Source organism: Lepus europaeus, chromosome 14 (genome assembly GCF_033115175.1).
Source record: "Lepus europaeus isolate LE1 chromosome 14, mLepTim1.pri, whole genome shotgun sequence".
NCBI classification, from domain to species: Eukaryota; Metazoa; Chordata; class Mammalia; order Lagomorpha; family Leporidae; genus Lepus; species Lepus europaeus.
This window is the reverse complement of record NC_084840.1, coordinates 39,142,861-39,165,710: the sequence shown is the minus strand read 5'-3', so window position 1 is coordinate 39,165,710 and position 22,850 is coordinate 39,142,861. Positions and strand designations below refer to the sequence as shown.

General features: G+C 58.8%; 2 protein-coding genes across 3 annotated transcripts in view; both read right to left on the bottom strand.

Annotated features, from left to right (window-relative positions):
* Nucleotides 1–14,047, bottom strand: part of TMEM63A (transmembrane protein 63A) — a 31,163-nt gene extending 17,116 nt beyond the window's left edge. The window contains exons 1-9 of one of the 2 annotated variants that reach the window (XM_062210474.1): nt 13,960–14,047; nt 9,995–10,194; nt 8,148–8,227; nt 6,487–6,553; nt 5,619–5,656; nt 3,477–3,619; nt 2,741–2,792; nt 2,234–2,342; nt 1,559–1,629 (exon numbers count right to left, since the gene is read on the bottom strand). In XM_062210474.1, coding sequence (XP_062066458.1) covers nt 1,559–1,629; nt 2,234–2,342; nt 2,741–2,792; nt 3,477–3,619; nt 5,619–5,656; nt 6,487–6,553; nt 8,148–8,227; nt 9,995–10,180 — 746 coding nt within the window. In that variant the 5' untranslated portion in view covers nt 10,181–10,194; nt 13,960–14,047. The remainder of the gene's footprint in view (nt 1–1,558; nt 1,630–2,233; nt 2,343–2,740; nt 2,793–3,476; nt 3,620–5,618; nt 5,657–6,486; nt 6,554–8,147; nt 8,228–9,994; nt 10,195–13,959) is intronic. The other variant, XM_062210475.1, reaches the window with a different exon arrangement.
* Nucleotides 14,048–15,824: 1,777 nt separating this feature from the next.
* Nucleotides 15,825–22,380, bottom strand: LOC133773406 (left-right determination factor 2-like). The gene is made up of 4 exons (XM_062210765.1): nt 22,305–22,380; nt 18,624–18,867; nt 18,236–18,421; nt 15,825–17,608 (listed from the first exon to the last, which is right to left on the bottom strand). The coding sequence occupies exons 1-4, from the start codon at nt 22,378–22,380 to the stop codon at nt 17,272–17,274; spliced, it is 843 nt and encodes a 280-aa protein (XP_062066749.1). The 3' UTR covers nt 15,825–17,271.
* Nucleotides 22,381–22,850: the final 470 nt, after the last annotated feature.

Sequence of the window (22,850 nt, the reverse complement as noted above, 5' to 3'; positions counted from 1 at the left end):
GCCCAAGTTCTTGGGCCCTGCACCCGCATGGGAGACCAGGAGAGGCACCTGGCTCCTGGCTTCGGATCAGCATGATGTGCCAGCCACAGCGGCCATTGGAGGGTGAACCAACGGCAAAAAGGATGACCTTTCTGTCTCTCTCTCTCACTATCCACTCTGTCAAAAATAAATAAATAAATAAATAAAATATTAAAAATAAATAAATAAATCGCAACCTATTATTATTCTAGGTGCTGGGAACAGAGCCTGGACAAACTTACATTTTATGAGAGACACAGCCCACATACATGTCAGTCACTCAATTACTGGGGCAGGGGCCAGCTCTGTGGGGTGGGGGTTAAGCTACTCCACTTTCAATCCAGCTAGTTCCTGGCTTCAGCCTATCCCAGCCTCAGCCACTGCAGCCATTTGGAGAGTGAACCAGCGGATGGAAGATCTCTCTCTCTCTCTCCTCTTTCTTTCTCTCTCTCTCTCTCTCTCTCTCTCTCCTCTTTAACTCTGCCTTTCAAATAAATCAACAAATCTTAACAAAAAAAATTTTTTTAAGAAATCAGTGGAACAGTCTTAGGGCCCCATAAGAGTGCCGAGAACGAGCCGCAGTTTAAGCAATCCACGCACCACTCCCCACAGACCACGGCAGAGCTAAGAAGCTTCCTGAACAGGGAGAGAGGGACTCCATGATGTTCGGGGTACAGGGGACTCTTTTCTGCTTAATGCACAGCTAAGTGGTACTATGGTTTCCAGACGGTACAGAGCAGGCAACTGTGGGCAACACGATTTCCGTAACGAGTATTCGCATCTAAGTGAGCATCTCTACAACACTTGGGGTTTCTGAAGAATGCATTTTCAACATTCACTGCATGATTCTATTGATACCTAATAACTCACTGAGTGCTTTCCTCATAAGCGGCACAAAATTAAATGGAACCTATGCAGACAAGTGAGTGGCTGCGCCCAGTGAACTGATCCGCAGCGTTCAAGGCAGGTCTTCGAGTCCTCCAGCGCAGCATCTGGGAGCCCTCTGGGGCACTAGACCCCCAGCCCAGCCCCAGTGCTTACTCCCACAAGGACCCCAGGCCTTCCTCCCAGTCTCCAAGCCATCCTCCACGCGCAGCCGCTGCTGGTGCCCATGCTCCCCGGGGGCTGCAGGAGACGCGGCTCTGGATAAACCCGCAGACACACATGGCCCTGAGGCCCTGCCCCGGCTCAGGCTCCCGCCCTGCAGGCTGGCACACAGCCTCCACTCCCGTGTGCCTATTCTGCAAGGTGACTCCCTCAGGTGTCACTGAGAACCTCAGGGCAGGCATTTTCTCCCCCCTGTACTGTGCCTCTCCCAGCCTGCACTGGGGCCACCCCAGCCTTGTCTCTCTCACGCTCCCAGCAGAGCCAGCACATGGCAGCCATTTGACACCAGCGTGGCAGGGCCAGGTCCTTCTCTGATGTCACCTGGATGCCAGGTAGAAGGTGCAAGGGCTCCTGTAAGGTGCCTGCCCGAGGGACTGTGGCGGCCCCACCTGGAGGAGACTCAGCAACCCTTCCATCCAGGAGTCCTGCTCACCGGAAGTGGCTCTCCACAGTCTCCTTCTTGGCCTCCCTGGGGAGTCCGGTGATGAACAGGGTCCGCCTCACCTGCAGGAGGCGGCAGCAGCAAGGAAAGTCTCGGGTGCCGGCCAGCGCACAGGGGCCAGGCTCCCACCCCAGCCAGCCTCTCCCAAGGCAGCACTGGGAACGCGCAGGGCCGGGGCTTTCTGCTTGCAAGGCTGGGAAAGCCCAGGCACGGTATCTGCCAAGCACCTCTGCCAGGCTGGAGAGTCCACTTCCAAAGCAACGCCGGGAGCCCCTCTGATGGCAGGAGACGGAGAGGGCACCCGGGGGAGGAAGTCACTCAAACGGGTCCCCCAGCAGATCGGAGCAGGCCCCATGCAGGGCCCCACGTGGCAGGACTCCCCGCCCCGCCAAGCTGTGAGGCAAAGGGGCTGCTCTCACCCACACTTCTTTACTTAACCTCAGCAAGCACTGCCCAGACCCCACAGGTCAAAGGGCAAAGGACAGGGCGGGGCCCAGGGGTGGAGGGGATGTTCCAAATTTATAACAACCTACCAGGAAATTAGAACACGAAAAAAGCCTGTCACAGCCCAGTGGGAGCAGAGTGCGCAGGCCGGCTCGGTGCTGTCCCGGCACCGCGGCCTCAGGCTGCGAGGCCCTTCCCTCCCCAGCCCCCAGCCGCACGTACCAGGCTCTCCTCCTTGTACTTGATGGACCGGGTGTGGTGCCACATGAAGCCCACGGTGAGCAGGAGGTAAATGACGGCAAAGACGGTGTGCAGCCAGAGGAGGTCGTTGCTGAGGGGACAGCGCCTGCGTCAGCAGTGGTGGGACCAGGGTGCTCCCAGTGGGCCCTGAACCGGGGGGCGAGAAGCTTCACCCCAACAGGTGCCTCCAACAGAGGCTGTATGGCCTACGGCCCTCTGCCCACCAGGAACACCGAGAGTGCCGGTGCTGACAAATGAACTCCAGATCCCTGGGGCCTCCCTGTTCTGGAGCCCCCTTTACCCGCCACGGCAGCAGCCTGCGGTGTTCCAGGCCCAGGCCCAGGCCCAGGGGCACGGCAACCACAGTGGCTTGCAGACCCCAGCCTACTGCTCCAGACCTCCTCCGGCGGCCCTGGGGCTCCAGGCTCTGCCTTCCGCCAGGACCCAGCCACGCACCCCCTCCGGCCCGCCGCAGACACAAACACTCACTCGGTCTGCAGGTTTGCTATCGTCGTCCTCCCGAAGCTGTAAGGGTCCTTGTCTGAAAGGAAGCAGAGACTTAGTGGCAGGGTCGCAGTGCGAGAGGAGGGGCCGGCCTTGGCGCATGGAGCTCAGAGGAGAATCAGTGCCCAGTGCCAGGGACGCCAGGCCCAGTCGGGGCTCCTGCCTACTGCAAGGTGCCCCCAGCAACTTCTCAACCCACTGTCGCGGGCGAAGGCAGGGCACTCATCTTGCCTTCAGGTGTTCTGTTTTGTTTTGAAGATGTTTCAAGAAAACAGCAAATACCCTAAGCTGTTTGTTGCCAGCTCCAAGGCTGGGCACGACGGGCACCCTAAGTGGGCGCAGGATGGCATTTCAGGCGCCGGATGCCTGTGGGTACCCGCAGCCGCACTCGGAATCCCATTGAGCACCACAGACACTCCCCAGTGCCCCCAACTGCTACCTCCTAATTTGGGTGAGAGTGGGAAAGTAGAAAACACCCTCCCAAAGTCCCCGGTTCTCTAAGTCTTGGAGTTTTTCCCTCCTATTTAGATAGGACCAAAAACTGATATTAGGGGCCCTAGCTCTTATCCCGAGTTTGGGGTACACTGTTTTCCAGATCTTTAACCAGATGGTCACCTCAAGACACCTTCCCCCACCAGAAAGGCTGGCCACCACGGGCCCCCTCCCGAGAGCTGTGCCCCCCACCCGGGTCCCAGGCGCTCAGGCAGGGACAGGAGCTCACCCAGCAGGTCTCCTGAGAGGTTGACGGGCAGGATGACGCACAGGGACAGGAGGCTGAGCAGCACCAGCAGGAAGATGATGTGTCTCTGGAAGGACAGGTAGTGGATGGCGTCCTCCCCACACCACTGCAGAATCTGGTCGTCGCTGCCGGAGACACAGGCGCCGCCTTAGCAAGCACAGGACAGGCACCCTGGGGCTCGTCTGGATCACCCCGTCTAGTCCACATGGTAGTCTTGGGAGCTAAGCCCTCTGTGTTTTCACACAGAGGAAAGCAAACAAGTGGAGGGTCACAGCAGGGCTGCGGTGTACTGGAGCCTGGCCCTTCAGCCCCTTCACCACGCCCAGGGTGGAGGCCCAGCCACCACTCCGAGCCAGAGGTGAGGTGTATGAACCGCATCCCAGACTGCACCTCCTGCTCCACAGCCAGACAGCTGCTGGTCTCATTCCAGATGTGGCTGGGATGTGTCCAGCCCCAGGCCCCACCCAGTCCCCTGGCTCCCCTCAGGCAACTGGGCGGAGAGGTGAACAAGGCCTTCCCCTCCCCCACCCCCAGGGAGGGGAGGCGATCTGCTCCACCCCTCCCTGCCAGTGCTAGGAGGCTCTGGGCCAACTCAGAGTCCAGGCTCGGCCAGCCAGAGAAGGGGCAGCTGCTCAGTCCACCGGCCCCTCCCACAGGCCTCTGTCTTGGGAACAAGCCCCGGCCAACCTGCCCATGCACAGCACCCCTCCCCCCTCACGTACTGGTTTACCTGACTTACTAAAGCATGGGTTATCCTCAGCCTCCTCTGCTAGCTGGGGAAACTGAGGCCCAGGGAGAGGGAGTAACCCAGGGTCCTGCAACCCCCATCGTTCATCAATTCTAAGACGCCCTTTTCCTATTTCAACACCTCGTAAATGGGCCGCACCTGCAGCTACAGCTGCTGGTAGCTTAACTGGCTGCATTTTCCTGTTCTTGGTGCTGTGCAACTTAACACGCCCCCTAGAGCAAAGACTCCTTAGATGCAAAGGAATGGGGCAAGGGGACAGACCAGGACCCACATCTGGGCTCCAACTCCCAGCTCCTGCCACGAGAGACGACTTTCACCAGCGCTTAATCACCAGCCACATCTTTCAGACTTCTCTCCATGGACCCCAAGTTTTGAGAAAAACCAAATGAGCTTACTGTATTTTATTTCTCCACTTTTCACTACTTCAAAGACATGGAAACCTGCTAGAAGAGCTTCCGTCCACAAGGAATGTGTTAAATAGAATAATGACTGCCTAAAGAAAAAGTCAGCTCAGGCATGATGATGACAGAGGAACAGGTGCCAGGGCGGGCGCTGTGGTGCAGCAGGTTACACCTCTGCCTGGGATGCCCACACCCCACATCACAGAGCCTGGATGGAGCGCCGGCTGCTCCGCGCTTCTCATCCAGCTCCCTGCTGATGCACTTGGGAAAGCTGCAGATGATGGCCCAAGTACTCGGGTTTCTGCCAGCCACCCATATGAGAGACCCAGAGGGGAGTTCCAGGCTCCTGGCTTCAGCCTGGCCTAACCCTGGCTGTTGCAGGCATTTGGGGAGTGAACCAGCAGATGGAAGATATCTTTCTCTTTCTCTTCCTCTTTCTCTCTCTCTTTCTCTCTCTCTTTCTCTCTCTCTTTCTCTCTCTCTTTCTCTCTCTCTTTCTCTTTCTCTTTCTCTTTCTCTCTCTCTTTCTCTCTTTCTCTTTCTCTCTCTCTCTCTCTCTCTCTCTCTGTCTTTCTCCTTCTCTGCACTCTGCCTTTCAAGTAAGTAAATAAATCTTAAAAAAAGAAAAAAAAAAAAAAGAAAAAAAGATGAACACAGGGTTTCCATTGAGTAGCTTGACATAAAGTTCATGACCACTGTCAAGAACCCATGGGATCCACCTGCAGCTGCGCGGCCCCGAACTTCAGCAGGCTCTGCGTACCCTCCAGCACCGAGGCTCCCATCCTCAAGGCCTCTATTCCCAGTGTCCCCGATGCTGAGGGCTGCCTGAGTCACCTTCGTTCTCAGCCCCCACGTCCTGTCTGGGACCTGAACTGAGACATATCCAGGAGACTCCATCTTAGGATCAGCACCTTGGCTCTCTCCCCAGCTGGCCAAATACCCAGTCAGGCCCCAGCAGCTGCCTGTGGTACTCACTGCAGACGGAAGATGGCAGTCAGCCAGGGGCAGCATCCCTGCAAAGAGAGAGAGGGGATCGGCTTCCAACACCTGTGTCTGGGAGGCAGGTGTCAGCCTCCTCTTTGACACTAAGTAACCACTTTCCTCCTCTTGTATCTCTGCCCTGTTCCTGCCAGCTGCCCCCGCCCAGTCATGACAGAGAACCAGTCCTTTGCCACCAGCATGCCCTGCCTGGAATTCTTGAGACAATCTCTCAAGCTCTACAACTCGTAGAATCACTGAAGCCCCAGGATGGCATCAGAAGACAGCACACAGGTGCACATCTGATGGTTTCAAAGTGAATGAAATGAGCGGTGGGACAAAAGAGAGGAGTCCAGCCTACGGCTCTGGCCGGCCCCTTGGAGTGGGGTTCAGAGAGGGAAAGGCGTATCTGGGGGTTCTATTGTCCTTCCCACTTTAATCCTCGCCAGAGAGGCGCTGCTCCTAGTCTGGAAAAAGACAAATATTTGCCTATCATTCATTCAACGATGACTAAGCCCCTACCAGGTCCCAGTAGAGAACAGAGCTGGAAAAGGCAGGGCCCCTGCCCACACTTGGCTCCTAATCTAGCAGACCAGTCAATAATTAACTGCACCAAAGTCACAGGTGTGGTAAGAGCCAAAGCCCAGGGGGTGCTGTGCCCGTTTTGCTTTCACATTCATGGAGCTGCAGGCTCCCCCTGGGGATTCTTCCAAGTTCAGGTGCCTGCACTGGTGCCGAAAGGCGCTTTCCCCAGAACTTGCTACTCAGGGCTAAATTCACTGCTGAACCAAGAGGACAACTGCCCCCCCCCCCATCACCACGGCCGGTCCCCACCCCCAGCCATGACCATGCCTGGGATACCAACCAGCTCATTTTCAAAGTCTTGCTGCCCTGAAGAGGAAGTTGATGACAATCTCTGGTATCTGGACTCACTAGAGACATAAAAGAAAAAAAAAAAAAGACAATTATAAAAAAAAAAAAATCCAGAAATGATGTCCAGGACTTTGCTGCCTCTCAGGGCTCAGGACCAAAGCCAGCAGCCTCCCACGTGGGAAGTGAGATGGGGGAAATGCTGGTTCCCAGGTGCCGCGCAAAGCTCTGTTACCTGGGGTGATTCCACGGGCTCCGAGCACAGCAGCCTTCCCTGAGCCCACACCCTTCAGCCTCTGGAACTCGTCCACCTAAAGTGACTTCAAAGTGAGGTCTGCTCACAGTGCATTTCATAACATAGCAAATAAAGCTGCACTCCCCACATCCAAGACACCACGTGTGTACAGTACCTAACCATTTTATGAACCAGTAAGAAATAAAATCCTGCCAATTAGACTGATCACCACCGATCACAAGATGCCGAGGTGAGAAAATGCCAGCATGCAGACGCTGGAGTTGCTGAGCTGCAGCACCTTGACCGGACCCCCCGAGCACCCCGGGAAGACCCCCTGTTCTCTCGGACGTAGAGGCATCTTCAATATGTGACTGCTTGCTCTTCTCTATCCCCTGCTCCTGGCCCCACAGTCCCTCCTCGAATGGCATAAAACGTGACACAGCTTCACTTTCAGAGCACTTACCCAGCCATTATCTCACAGTCACTCCACGGGGGAGTGAGAACAGGAGCCAGACCCCAGGTGGCGTGGGGACCTGGCCGAGATCTCAGCCAGGGAAGCGGCAGGGCCTCCTGAAGCCCAGGTGCACTTGTCCTGCTCAAGGCTGAACAGGTCACAGGCACAGCAGACGTGCCAGAAGGTTCTCCCCCAACTTCAAGGTCATCCCCTTGGGCTTTCACCAATGCCAGAAGGGAGAACTTGGGGGAGGAAGTGCACTTACAGACACACCTCCTCTTTCCGGGAGAGAGGGGGACACCCCATGGGCCACACCTCCACAGGAGCCAGAGCAAGCCTCCTCTTTGATACTAAGTAACCACCTTGCCAGCCTCCCTGACTTCTCCCCCAGGTGCTTCTTGTTGCTGCATCTGATACAAGATCCAGCATGCACCACGGCCAGCTGCAGCTGGAGAGTCCGGTTGCGCAGACCGGGAGTTCATTCCCACTCAGGAGGCAGGGAACAAAGAGCCCGCGTGGAGCCCACGCTCCCCGCCCTGACCCAGCCGGCCAGCTCCCTACGGCCCTGCTGCTCTCCGTGACGCGCTCCGCCAGCCCCCGCCCTGAGTCCTAGACAGAGAGCAGGATTCCCTCAGTTACCCCGAAAGCCCTAAGGGACAGAGTTTCCTCAGAATCCCAGCCACAGCCACGGCCCAGCCAGAAAGCCCCAAGAGAGCTGGGCGCCTGGGCCTTGGCTGGTGCGGAGCACAGTGACGGCAACGGGGTGACCTCAGGGTCTGAGGCGAGGGGTGGACAGGACACAACCTCAGGGAACACAGGCTACTGCCACAGTCAAGTGTGGGCCCTGGCTGCACGGCGGGCCTCGCGAGCACCCGGCGCACTCCAGAGTGTGTGTGTGTGTGTGTGTGTCTAACACATACACAGAGACACACACACACCCACAGCGTAAGCTCCCTGCCTTTCTTACCTGCCTGTTTCTGACACCAGGGCGATGCGGCCATAATCCCAGAATCTCCTTCTAATGATGGAAAAAATCCCAATTAAAATCTAGGAGCAGAAAAGAAATTGAGTCAAAATCCATCCGACGGCTTCTAACAGAGGAGACCCCTGCCCAGGCTCAGCAGGGCTAGCGGGAGGTCACCCAGGCCCAGAGAGGGCGCCTAGCTACCCAAGGTCACACAGCCCAGGGGCCTGACGCGCTGCTCCTAGCACCCAGGCGCTCAGTGCTGGAGCCTGCCTAGCCAAGCACATCAGCTCTGTGCTTTGCTCTCAAGGCAGTGTCAAAACTGAGGCCCTGACCCACCGCCAGCAGGCCCTGAGCCAGGGGGAAGGGTTGGCCCCCTCCTTGCATAATTTCATTTTTAGTAAGAACAGAGGTAGCAGAGCATCCCCAGGCTGAGCCAGGAGTGGCCCGGTTTCTCCGAGTTCAGGTCTCCCGCAGGCAGCTCAGCTGAAATCTCTCTTTATCCCCTGGTTCTAGAAATCCACAAATTCTAGCCTGCTCCCCACTCCCACCTCGGCTCTCTGACCAGGGAGGTGGAAAAGGACCCCAAAATTAGCTCCAGTCAGAAACTGGGGTTTTAAGGGGAGGGTCGCATCTCCAGGCAAATCAGGAAGTCAGTGCTGGTTGCTCAGAGGCAGGTGAGTCATGGCAGCCTACCTGGGACAACTGCTGTCTTGGCACAAGGGGTGTGGACACCTCCCACCCGTCCGTGTTCCCCAGGCCCTCCTGGCCCTGTCGCCTCCCCGACAGTCTGCTAGGTTCCTGCAGTACAAACCCACCCAGCCCAGCTCACTGCACCAGAGGGGGACGCTCTCGAGCCCTGCTGTAGCCATACCATCTCCGCCAGGTCCCCTCTCCCGACTCTCTCGTCACCCTGGAGACCTGAGCCACCCCCTCCATGAATCCGACTGACTCCCAAATCCACCGCCACTGCCCGCCTGGCCCTGCTTCTCCACCAAGACTGATGTATACCACAGTGCTCTCCGCCGACAGCAGGCTGGAGCTATGAGAAATGGGTCCATGTGGTACGGACAGAGCCCTTTTCCAGGAAAGCAAAGGGGGTGGCCTGCAGGTCCCCAGCCCGGAAAGGAGCAACAATGCAGCAAAACTCTAATGGGATCATGTGGTTCTTACACCCAGGAACAAACACAGGAAGAGAAGGGGAACCCCCGCCCCCTTCTGATGAACATGTTTGAGGCCAGCAAACTGGTGACCGCTACCCTTCCTTCCTGCCTCTGGGGGCCCTGTTCCCTCAGGAACTCCCCCTTACTCCCCCTCCCCAGCTCCCCCCACCCAGTCTCCGTTCCATGTTAGGAGATGGCATCAGGAGTGCCCCACCCTCCCACAGGCATCTGGGAACAGCAAGTGCACTTTAACCCCAAGAAGTCCCAACTAGCCAAGGCCATACAAGGAAGAACTTATTTCAAATTGAGGGGCTCTCTGTGAACAAGAGGTTTATGCTGAACAAGGACTGAGGTCAGCTCTGAGACACAGGGCCCCAAGGGATCTTGGAGGGGAACCGGTGGTGACACTGACACCTGCAGTGCTCTGAGACGGACCCTCTCCAAGGGCCTTGGAGCAATCCAGGGGCAGCTGGGTGTCTTATCCACATCCAAGGCTTGGCTAGACCTCTCCAAAATTCTCCTGGGTAGCAATCGTTACCTCCATTTTCCTAACAGCTGGAATGCAGCAGAGCTGGGACGTAAGCCCAGGGATGTGTGTCTGACTCCTCACCCGCGTCTCCCCCAGAGCCCTGGCTGGTGGATTCAGACAGACGAGCAAGGAGGGGACCTGCCCGCCCAAGCTCTCACCAGGAAGCAGCTGACGTCTAGGAGCAGGACGGTGGGGATGCCGCCGAACGTGACCCCCTGCAGCACGGTGCTGTTTTTGGCCGAGTTGTAGCAGTAGGAGTCATTGGGCTGGTCCCCGAGGCCCAGGCGCTCCCGGATGGATACGGCCTGGGGCTGCCACAGATCCAGAAACGCGGAGTCGGTCATGGCGCCTGCCCTCCCTGGAGAACAGAGCGATGCAGGTAGTCAGGGCTGGAGCTGCTCCGTGGCTCCTGCAGGGGCTGGCAACCCAGGACCAGGGAGAGCCGGACACTGGCCCTTTGCGTGCCTGGCAGTGGCCGCAGAGAATAGTGCCATTGTAGGAAGAGTCCCAGAGAGTCAGATGGCCAGCGCAAATGGCTCACTCGAGACACAGTGGGCGGATCTCCAGGAAGGCAAACAGGGAGAAAGGAGGTGGCAGGGACAGAAGCTGTTGGAGTTCCTCCGGCCTCGGGGACTGCTGCTGGGGTCCTGTGGGACAGGGGTTGGGGACACGAAGGCAGGGAAGAGGACAACACAGATGCGACCAAGGCGGGAGGGAGCAGCGAAGCTGATGGTTGATCCGTTGGAGCCACAGACAAGACCTCACTCACTGCCGCTGTCACAGGACATCAGAGATGGGGCCTCAGGGATGAGCCAGTCCCATGCACTTGGAAACTGCGGCTCAGAGTTTGACGAACCTGCCCCAAGACAGAACGGAGTCTCAACCAGTTCCCACACAACACACTCTCTTCCTTCCACACCAGACGACTGACAAACAGGTGTGAACTCACTGAGACCAAGCACCTGGCTTCAGAGGGGGCAGCCAGGGAGCATGAGAGGACAGCGGAGAAGGCAAAGGGGGCAGCCGAGGCCGGGGACGGGGTCGGGAAGGAAGTCTCAGGGCCTCCTCAAGGGCTCCAAGAAGGCCCGCATTTCCAAAGCGAACACAGCTCCAGGCTGGACTGCTGACAACACACGGGCAGGTGCACCCACCCACAGGAAGTGCAGGAAGCATGGGTGGGTAGGAGGCAGTCCCGAGGGCTTGGGAGGGCTGCCCGGAAGGCCGAGTCACTTTCTCAGGCGCTGTAGGTGGCAGGGGTTGTGACGGCAGGGACGTGAAGCACGACAGGCAGCTTCCCTGCCCGCAACCCCACCAGGGGCACCACTGGGATGCCCCACTGCGCCGGTGCTGAAGCCAAGGCCTGTCCCACACTTCCCAGACGCCGGCGCAGGTCCATGAGAGAGGCCCTCAGCGGGAGCTGAGAAACACAAAGGCAGCACTGGCCACCTCCGGAGCCGGGCCCCGGGCCTGCCACTCGTGTCCTGCCGCTCAGCCTCCACAGCCGTCCCTGCCCCGAGGGGGACAGGGGCACTGCCCTTCTCCAGCTTAAGGGTCCCGGATGGAAACCCCCTCCGCACACTCCCCCTACGCAAACATAGGACTCAGATGTCCCCATGGAGCTCTTGTGCCCCCCAGTGGGCTCCCTCCTCCCTGGGTCTCCCCTAAACTCACAGAAGTGGCTCCCTTCGGTCGGGGCGCCCCTGAGCTGCTCACTCCTCCTCACCCACAGCACCCACGGCTGGGGCCCTGCTGGGGCGGGAGGAAGGGTCCTCACCCCCAGATGCGCTGGTGGCTGTGGGCTTCAGCGAGACTCCAGGTCAGGCCTCATGCAGGCCCCGGACTGTGGCTGCTAGGGAGGACTTTGCTCCCGAGGCCAGAATCAGGGATGGGAACTCAGCTGAAAACACAGGGAAGGCTTGAAAAGTGAGTGGAAAGGAAAAAACATCCTCACCAAATGCTCACAGAGGGCGCATTGTCCCCAGGAGGCCACGGCTGCTGGGGCGGTGCCGGGGTGGGGGCCAGGGCCGTTGGTCGAAGCTGCTTCATTCGGGCGGCAAAGGAGCGGGAAGGCGGGAAGGCAGGCCGGCCTGCGCCTCCTCTCAATCACTTCGCTCTGGCCCAGCAGGCTCCCTGACGTGGGCTTAACAAGTTTGATGAGAAACAGGCAGGGAAGCCGGCCGGCCTGGCCCCAGGACGCAGGCACCAGTGGAGAGCACGCCTTTGGGGGTCCACTGTGTCTCAGACCTTTCAGCCAGGGCACAGCCCATCCCTGACCCCGAGACGGACAACGTGTCCAGACTCTGCTGAGGCATTGGGCCCCTCTGGCTCGCATGGGCCACACTGTGGGTCTTCCCCAGCGGGCTCAGCCCCCGCCCCCGCCCCCACCGACTCTGCTGTGTGAGCCACGTGGGAATGCCAGTCACTACCCGTGCCTTCCAGAAAGCATGCATCGCTTCTTCCGTCATCACCGCCCCAACTTATGCCCCAAGGTGACGCCAAGAGTTGCTTTCTGAACTCGGGCCCCCAACCAAAGCTCAGCCCAGGAGCACCCAAGAGGCTGACTGTGGCCTGCAGAATAGGGCTGAACCAACAGCTGTTCTCAACTTGCCAAGTAAGTAAACCAGCACCACGCACCCTGTCCACCTGAGCCGGCAGCAAGGCCCAGCTCTAAGCCGACTGGCGATCTCCAAGCCTCCCTTCCAGAAACACCAGCAACAGGCTGCAGGGAGTGTGGGGGCATTACAGTTCTGGCAAAAATGGCCCTGTTCCAACTCCAGGCACCTGGATCACCACCAAGTCTCTGAGTTTCCTTAGCAGCTCTGGGCCTTCTGCCTCAGAAGCTAATTCTGATCTTGCAGACGCTTCACAAAGTTGCAAACACAAACTTCTCCTGTGGCACTGTCATGAGCAGGAGCCTGCACTTGAACCTGGAGCAGCAGGACCACGGTGGGGTGGCGCAGACCCGGGAGGCAGCGCGGCCGGCCGCGGGTTCTGTGAGCAGGCTCTGGGGTCGGGTCTCAGCATCAGGCGCCACTCAGACAATCAGCTTAACCACTCCCTGCCTTGGCTTCCTTCTCCATAAAAGGGGAGTCACGGGCTTTTTCTGATGATGCAGCCAGGCCCACACCTGAGACAGTCCTTGTAAAGCCCTGGGCCTGGCCCCACCTCTCAGGCTAATAGAAATGCAGCAGCAGACAGGGGCCCCCCAAAAACCCAGACAGGCATCTGCCCCAACCGTAAGCAGGTGACAGGGGTACGTGGAGGGAAAAGGAGGGCTTGGCTTCTGTCCACATCCACCTTAAGGTGCAGCAGGCCTGAGGGTGCCCTGGCAGGGGTCAGAGGAGAGAAGGAAGACAGAGGGCCATAGGGGAGGGGAAGGAGGGCTACTTTTCCCCTGGGGGTGACCCGTGAGTGTTCTCAAGCCGCGGCAGCCAAGCAGGGAGGCCCCAGGATGCTTCCAACAGCCCCCTATGTCCTCCGCGTGTGAACTGGTGACCAGCATCTCCCAGCTTAGCTCCAAACCCTCCACAGGTAGGAGCAAGACAAAGCCATGAGCCCTGGGGGCTGAGCGGCCTCGCGGGCAGAGCTCGGGGAAGCGCAGGTCCCCGCACAGAGGCCCCCTGCCCTTCAGGGCGCCTGGGGTGGACCAGGTGCTAGAACCTCTGCGGATTCGGTTTCTGGGCAGAGCGCCCCTCGTTCTCCCTGCCGACCTTCCCCTCCCCAAGAGCCTGACCTCCCGCCCCAGGGCTGCAGGCAGCGGCCACGAAGGGCCCGAGCCTTCCCCGCGTCAGCAGGCTCCTCGCCCGCCCGGCCTCTTCCCAACCCTGCCTCGCCCAGGGTTGGAAACGGAAAAACACCCGGGGCCGTGCTCCTGGCCCGGTGGCGAGGTCCGACTCCAGCCCACAAACCCCAGAGACGGGACTGGGGAAGAGGCAAGGATCGGCCGCCAAGGCGGAGAGCCGCAGCCTCGGAGAAGCTGTCAGGGGTCCCGAGGAGCGCGGGGCCGAACGCGGGGCGCCCCGGAGTCCCCCCGGCTTGCAAGCGCGGAACGCCGAGGCTGGCCGCAGACCCCGGGCTCCGGCGGCTGCTTCCTGCCCCTCCCCGGCGCCCCTTCCCACTTTACCTGCGGCGGCGGCAGCGGGGGCAGATGTCCTTCCGCACCTGGCCGGGCGGGGCGACGTCCCCACCACTTAAAAGTTACAAAGTGAAACTCGGACGCCTCCTGCACATGCGCACAGCCGCGGCCGCCTCTTGCCCAATTTGGAGCCGGAGCCGGAGCCGGAGCCGGAGCCGGAGCCTGCGCCCGCGCCCGAGCGGCCCCAACGCCCCTCTCCGCCGTGTGCTGGCGTCCAGGGGCTAGGACCCCGGCGCACGCGGCGCGGGAGGGTCTCTGCGTTGCTCTGAGTTTCCCCCGACGGGCTCTGGGTGCCGCGCTGGTGGGCAGAGGTCGGGGAGCTCTGTCCGCAACGCTGCTCGGGCAGCCCCTGCAGTTGTCAGAGCAGGGACCATGGAACCCTGAGGCCCAGCATCCGGCCCCCGACGCGGGTGGCCGCACGGCCAGAGCTGCCCGGAGCCGAGCCAGGGGCGCCCAGCCCCGTCCAGCCCCATGGCTCCGCGTGCTCCCGGCACGGTAGCCAGGTGGTGGGCTGCCTCGTTAGCCTCCATCCCGGGGTGCGCATCACGCACGCTTGGGTTCCCTCATCCGCAAAACAAGGGCTCAGACCAAAGCTTCCCCCCAGCGCCTTCGCCGCTCCCCACTCCCCACATGGGCAGCTCTGCAGCTTCCCTGACCTCTCTCTGTTTCTCAGCTTTCATCCGTCACTGGAATGATAAAAATACCCTCCTTGCAGCCTGTCCCCGCTCCCCGCAGCTCCCTGCACCGGCAGCTCCCTGCACCGGCCGTGCAGGGGGAGGGGTGCCTCTCTGCCTCCCCCACTCAGTTCCTCTCTGTCCCATCCACCTCCTCCCCTCCCCCAAGCCCTAGGCACGCCCCTGAGTGTCCCTTCTGCCCCTGTCTCCCCTCTCCTGCTGTTCCCACCTGCCCCAGGACCCCACACTGACCCCACCAGGTTCCTGGGTGTGGCCCCCTGGACTTGCCCTGGCTTCTCAGACTGCACCTGTTCATTCTTCTCCCCCTCCCCGGGTGTCCCCACCCCACCCCCGCCTCCAGAACAGTGCCAGCCTGGTCAGGCCCTGGGTCAGGGAAGTCCAGCTTCTGGCCCCAGTAATCGGTTCAGAGAGGGAACAGACGGCTACACTTCTTCAGTGGGCTAAGACTAGTCCAAAGAGAGAAGTTCAAGAGAAGGCCAGGATGGATCAGCTGTGAGTGGAGGGAGAGCCAGAGACTGTTCCCTCAGTGCGTGCAGTGCTTGTAGAAACAGTGAGCCTCGCTCTCCACTAAGTGTATGGAAGTCAGGGGTTGTTCCTGTTAGGGAAGGAAATCCAGCCCCTGGGCGTTACCAGTCACGGAGGGGAGGGCGGTTGCTGGAGCCAGTCTCCTGGGTTTTTTCCTCAGCTTAGTATAGAAATGAAAAGCCAGGGGCTGGTGCTGTGGTGTAGCGGGTAAAGCCACTGCCTGCACTGCCAGCATCCCACATAGGAGCCAGTTCGAGTCCTGGGTGCTCCACTTCCAATCCAGCTCTCTGCTATGGCCTGGGAAAGCAGTAGAAGATGGCCCAAGTCCTTGAGCCCCTGCACCCACGTGGGAGACTCAGAAGAAGCTCCTGACTCCTGACTTTGGATCGGAGCAGCTCCGGCCATTGCAGCCAACTGGGGAGTGAACCAGCAGATGGAAGACCTCTTTCTCTCTCTCTCTCTCTCTCTCTCTCTGCCTCTCCTACTCTCTGTGTAACTCTGACTTTCAAGTAAATAAATAAATCTTAAAAAAAAAAAAACAAAAAAAGGCCAGGAAACAATTTGCAAAGAGGCAGAAACTTTTATTCAATTGGCAAGCAACAGAGAAAGCGTCTGGTCCAAGAGGAGAGCAGGCAGAGTGCCCGAGCGGGACACTGGCTTTGAGGAGGTGTCCTGGGTTTCTAAGGCATTGGTATCTGTTCACTGGGTCATCCTACTGGGGGTCCCATTGGACAGGGGTCTCACATACATATGTTGATTGGCTTGGGGCTCAAGGAAACAGTGAGGGTCTCCAGGAGACTGTCCGTCTCCTAGGGGCTCAGCCCCCTCCTCTGCTAGCTCTGGGTGGAAGATTGCAACTAAATTACATGATTTAAAACCACAAGGTCACACAAGATAGCCAGGGTCTCTTAGAGCCAGTCCAACTCTCCCCAGGGACTCAGCCCCTGCCCTGCCAGCTGAGGGTGAAAGACTGCAGCCACCCTGAAGGTGTGATTTCGGGCTGCAAGGTCACACGTGCAGCACAAGGGGCTGTTAGTGGGGGAGATGCCGGTTGGCCTGGAGACAGGCTTTCCAGCCACAGCTGACAGCTTGCATGTGAAGGACGTTCTACCTGTGTCTGCAGGGGCCCACAGACCCCCAGCCCCACTGGGCGGCCTCATGGAAGACACTGAATTTATAGCTAAAAAGGGCTGTGCAGACTGGCAAAGAACCCAAGATGTCTGAGCCCCAGGCCCAGACTCCATGTCAAAGTCACAGACTTGAAGCCCCTGTGCTCTTGGCGTTCTATACTGTGAGATCCAACGCTGTGAAAATCGACTCTCTGTGCCCAAAATCTAAAGTGCTGACCCACATCCTTGTGTCAACGATTGTTCTGATAATCAGCTTTTTAAATTGTTGATGTAAGCAGTTGAAATAACATCCAATCACTATGCAACAAGACCATCAACAACAAAAAGACGTGTCTCACAGGCATCACGGCCACTAGAATCCGAATGCATTTGAGTCCTGGCTTCTGGTATTGCTGAACCAAGACCTTGACGAAGCCAAGCTCCTTGCTTCATTCTCCGTCAGCTAGCCCCAATCACTGTAGAACTTTCCATTCCCTTCCCAGCTTGTAGGGCTTTAGATAAAATAGAGAAAGACAAAGTTAACAGAATAAATTTGTTTTGTGTGTTGCAAAGCCCATGTAAGGGGAGGCACAGCCCACACTTGATCTGAGGAATTAGCTCCAAAGTAGTGGCTGGAGGCCAGCCCACACTCTGTGACGGGACAGGAAATCAGGACACCTTGGTCCCTCTGCCCTGAGGTTCCAGTATCAACACATCTAAGCGCTTAGGGTATGCTGCAGCCAAGGAGGAAGAACAGAGAACACTGGACGAGAGCTACTCCACGGCCAGGGTCTCAATCCTGGGAGCTGACTCGACGAGCTGACTGTCAGAGGAAGCAAATGCCAGACTTAGTGGACAGCACAGCGTTTGCCCCTTAGCAGTCAGTATGCTCCATCTGACCTGGTGCCCTGGAACACTTCGGACACACACCCAGAAGCCAAGTCCCCTGGGACCACACAGGCACCTATGGCTCAAGGCCACTGGGCACAGCTGCACTGCTTCACCCTCATGTTGGGCAGGCTGACCACCCGGGGCCTGATCCTGCCTCCCTCCTGGATGCTGACGATCATGGGCAATGCGGCCATCTCCGAGGCGATGCACCGCCGTGGTCCCAGAAACGGCCACTTGAAAGACAGGGGCTCTGGCAGCTGCCAGCAGCTGCCCACACACTCGTGGGCCACGAAGCCTGGGGGCTCCAGTATCCAGTTCTCGGCCCACTTCATCCCCTGCAGGTCCACGAACATCTCCCGGCGGCAGCAGCGAGTGCCCTCAGTCAGTGGCACCTCAGGGTCACAACTGCCCTGAGCTCTGTGGGGACAAAGAGAGGCAGGCTCAGAGGCCAGCTGAGGGCAGGAGACCCAGAAGGTTCCAGCTTAGAGTATGCTGGATGTAAGGGCAGGTGTCACGGAGCAGCGGGTGACGTGGCCATTTGCGAAGCTGGCCTCCCAGGTCAGAGTGCTGTTCGAGTCCTGGCTCTGCTGCTTTCAGTCTAGCTCCTGCTGATGCACCTGGAAAGCAGTGGTACTCAGGTCCCTTCCATCCCTGTGGGAAACCAGGATGGAGTTCCTGGCTGCCGGCTTCAGCCTGGTCCAGCTCTAGCTGTTTGGGAGTGAAACCGAATATAGAAGATCTCTCCCACTCCCCCCCCCCCCATCACCACCCTTTTTTTTTTTTTTTTGGTCTTTTTGTCATTCTATCAAATAAATACATAAAATAAATGTTTTTAAAGAAGGTAGATATTTGTGATGAAGACCTACAAATAACATACAAACAAGAAAGTGCCATTTACTGGGGCCTCCCAAGAGGGGAAGAACTGTGCACCTGTTGTCTCATTCCTCCCCCATAAAACTCAGCTGCCCACTTCAAAATAAGTTTAATGCCCTATATATCTATATATCTTTGTATTTGATCCACAGGTTGGCTTATTGCACCTACCCGTAATCCTTGAGGTCCAGGGTATGCAGCTCCAGCTGCGGCTCGTCCTGCACGCCACCAGGCTCCCCCTGCGGGGCAAACCGCACCAGCTTGTGCGCGCTGGACGCCCCGGGGACCAGGTGCTCCCTGTGCACCGACACCAGCAGCAGCAGTGTCTTCCAGCCGCTCTCGTGGAGGGACACCAGCCTGAGACAGAGCCCAGTCTGAGCAGTCGGGGCTGGGCCTGGCAGTCCTGAAGGCCCGGGGGGGGGGGGGGGGCTCTCTGGCACTGCACGCCCATGCTCCCTACGCGCCCCCGAGCCTGGCGCACCCTTCTGCCCGCCCCCTGCCCCCGAGCCCAGCACACCTCCCTACCCCCCCCCCACGCCGCCCCCGCAGCGACTCCCACCTGGAGTCTATGAGGGAGGTGCGGTTGGAGCCGTCCTCACGGACGCGCAGCCACTCGATGGTGACCCTCGTCTGGGCGTGGCGCGGGGACAGCCCGGGCCTGCGCAGCGCCGCCTTGGGGACCGGCTCCTGGAAGAGCCGAAGCACGGCCTGCACCAGCTCGCTGTTGGGCGGCAGCCGCTTCTCCATGCTGAACTCCAGCAGGTGCGTGGAGGCGTCCGACAGCAGGAACTTGCCCACCACCTCTGGGGACAGGAGCAGGGTCAGCGGGCGCTCTGGGCACGGCCAGGCAGCTGAGGACGCCCTCGGGCCTGGCCATCTGCACCCAGCAGGAGGGCTGCCAAGGTCCCCTCAGGGGAGAGGTTGAGGCTCAGAACCCTCCTGCAGGCTGCTGTCCTTGGAAGCTCTGGGGGTGGCTCCCAGGGCAGGGGTCTAGTTGGCCCCAACGGGAGTAACTTGGCCTTTGACTCAAGTATTTTCCCAAACACACCTCTGTCCCCACCCAGTGTCTGCAGTGAGCACAGTGCGGGGAGACAGAAGGCAGATATCCCAGAGGACCAGGCGTCAGGGAGATGCTCTCGGACAGGCTCAGACCAGAGTGCTCCGGGTCGGAACGGGGCCCCAGCAGATCCTGCCTGTGCCCCGCTCGGCTCTCCTCCTGTCCATGGGCCTGGCCACGAGGGCATCTTCTGTGCACAGCCAGAGGCCAGGGCCCAGGCCGCCATCCTCCCAGCCATGGCCCCTCCTCATCACATGGTGGTGGTGGGAGGGAGGTCACACCCTTCTTACCTCCTGGGAGCTCAGCAGCCAGACAGGTCCCTGAGCCCTGAGGAGGGGCTGTCTGGACTGAAGGCAGCTGCCTACTACAGTCTGTTCAATGGCCCTGAGCTCCTTCCTCACCTTCAGTGTTGAGGTCAGAAGCTCATTTCCTGGGGGCTGGCACCGTGGCGCAGTCGGCATCCCATATGGGTGCCAGTTCTAGTCCTGGTTGCTCCTCTTCCAATCCAGCTCTCTGCTGTTGCCTGGGAAAGCAGTAGAAGACAGCCCAAGTCCTTGGGCCCCTGCACCCATGTGGGAGACCCAGAAGAAGCTCCTGGCTCCTGGCTTCGGATTGGTGCAGCTCTGACCATTGTGGCCATTTGGGAGGTGAACTAGCAAATGGAAGACCTTTCTCTCTGTGTCTCCCTCTCACTGTCTGTAACTCTATCTCTCAAATAAATAAAAGCTTAAAAAAAAAAAGTTCATTTTGAAGAGGTGGGGGCTCTCATCTCTGCCCCCATCCAGCCCCAGGTTGCTCGGTTGCTCTCTGTGGGCATAGAGTTCTGTTGCTTGCTGCCCCCAGACCCTAGCGGGAGCTGGAACTGCCCCATCAGCCTCAATGCTCCGGGACCCGGCCTGCCTGCAGACACGAGCATCCCCAGCCCGAGCTCAGAAGGCTCAGGGGGACCCTGGCTGTGGATTTGTCCCTACAGCTTCTCCACTGCCGGGCAGGGGGCATTCCTCCACAGGAGTGACTGGTTGGTGCTGACGCGTTCCGTCCAGTAAGGAGCCACATCCTCTCCCTCTTCCTGCTGCTGTTCCTAGAGTTCAGAGTTGGCCGCCTACCCTCTCCCCTGATTGTTTTTGAGCAGAGAGAAGGGAGGCTCTGCATGGCCACAACTTCCCCAAGCTCACACAACTCATGCTCCGGTCCACGTCGGAGGTTGGCCATTCCCAGCCTAGAGTGCTTTCTCCGCCCTCACACTGCTTGCTGCCAAGTCCTGCCCTGACCCCCTGAGGCCAACCAGGTGGACTTAGTCCAGGTGACCGGGTCTGGGCAGGGGGCCAAGGGGCCACCCCCTATCCGGAGGCTTCCCCTACACAGAGGCCCCCTCTCCTGTGTCGATTTGGCGGCTGGTTGAAGCCAGGGGTAGGGGTACCAGGTAAAGTAAAGGAAGCTACCTGCATCTACTGATGCCAGAAGATTATTGGCTGTGTATCTGAGGCTTAGATTTTACCACAGTCCTTCCTACATTTCTATTTGCCAAACCTGCAACCCTAGCCAGGGGCCAGAAGAAGAAATCTGGTGTGGATTTAGAGGCCTGCTCCAGGGCTGAACTGTTGTCTGGGAGCAGGCACCCCACTCTTTGTTTTGTAGAAGGAGCCACTGGGCAGCCTTGGGCTTGAGGTGCTAAGATGGTCTCACAGGGGGGTCTCCTGCTGCAGGGCTGATTTGGACCTGGCCCTGGGCCCAGAGTTAAAGGGGTGAGGGGTTGGGGACACAGATGAGGATCAGGGCCATGTGCTGCTGACCACTTCCTGCCCTTGGAGGCCGGGATTTGACCCCAGCCAGGGACCAGACTGCCATGTGAGGGCCATGGGAAAACACAGAGGTCAGAGGTCAGCCTGTGTCCTGAAGGATTGGGAAAGGGATGAGCTGGACCCAGGCCTGAGTGCCTATAATTGGGGCCTTCAGACAGGCCTCTGGGTGGACCTGCCCTGGGGCCCAGGAGGGTATGGGACAAGGCAGGAATAAGGACCCGATTTTTTTTTTTTTAATATTTAGTTATTTATTTGGAAGGCATAGTGACAGATTAAGAGGTCGAGACACACAGAGAGAGAACTTGCATCCATCCACTGGTTCACACTCCCCAAATGGCTGCAACAGCCAAGTCTGGGCCAGACCAAAACCAGGAGCCAAGAACTCCATCCTGGTCTCCCACGTGGGTGGGTGGCAGGGGCCCAAGTGCTTGGGCTGTTTTCCGCTGCCCTCCCAGGTGTGTCAGCAGGCAAGCAGGACTCTAAGCAGTGCTCTGATACGAGATGAGAACGTTGCCCTACACACTGTGCATGTCAGCCCCGGGCCCCACATTCTGTTTGTCATGTCTGTCCTTTGACAAGGAGGAGTTCAGGGGCAGGTGTTGTGGTACAGTGGGTCAAGCTGCTACATAGGATGCCTGCGTCCCATGTGCCTTAGCAGAGTGTGACTTTCCCGGCCTCGGTTGTATGCCTCTCTGGCCAAGCTTCCACTCAGATCCTAACGAAAGCACGTGAGGACTTGCAGGAATTGTGATCCGTTGAGCATCGACAAGAGTAACATTTACCCAACACAAGGGCGCCTCAGGACGAGGCAGAACACACAGGCTGGGTTTCACTTTGCTTGGCTGGTTCTCTTCAGGGTTCATGTACCCCTGAGCTCCAGCTGCCCGTGAACCACTTCCCGTTGGGGAAAACACCTCAAAAGCGAGCAGCGAGAGTGTTGATGTCACCTCTTCTCTGGGCTGTGCAGTGTACATGTGCAGGAAAGCCCGTGCCTGGAGTAAACAACCCCGTGACCATGGAGCCGTGCCAGCTGCGCTCTGCCGGCTGCTGCGGGCTCAGCCCCGCCCCTGCCTCGCACCACCCCCCACCCGAGGGCTGCGCCTCACCGCCAGCTGCCTGCAAACCCCCAGCTGTTCAGGCTTTGGAAAATCAAATCAAAATTGCCCTGTTAGGGGGCACGGCTGTATCCAGGGTTTTCTTTGGTGGGGGCAGGGCGGGGAGGGGGATGGTATGATCAGGTGACAGTATCAGGCTCTCACTGGCTCCCCAAACAGAAAATGCCCCAAGTGGAAAACCCTCACATGAACCAGTCTGTCTACCTAAACCTTGCCCAGAAGAAGAAACTTCCAGAAGACATCATCACCAGAGCTCCTCTTCCTACCTCTCTTTCGCTTCAGTTCATTCAGTGTTTGTTGATTTTGCCCCTTTTTGGGGTAGCGAGGAGACAAGGAGGCCATGGCAAGGACTGCAAGGTCAGGTGCAGGATGGGGTCCCTCTGCAAAGGGGCCCAAATGCCCCCCTCCCCGGGCCTGCTCCACCCTGTCCCACACCAGGAAGGCACTGGCCTCATCCCTGCTCTCCCAATATGTTTCTCACTCACTCTGCCCCATCTCTTTCACAGGGGAGGCTCAGAGCAGTGAGACCCTGGTCTAAAGCCACGAGAGCGCCCAAGGGGATGGATCCTGGCCCGGTGACCTTGGACATGTTCAACACCAGCCTGCACCTGGTTGGGAACATTCATAACATCTGTGCCATAAGCTCACAGTGAGGACCAAGTGATCACCAAGCAGAGGCCCAGGATCAGCGGCCAGACAGCATCAGCTACTGACGGCTCCTTCCTGCCCCTCTTTTCAGAATCCTGCCTCTCCGGGACTCCTGGCGCTGCCCCATCCCGTACCAGAGCACCTGCGTGTCCCACCACTGCTTT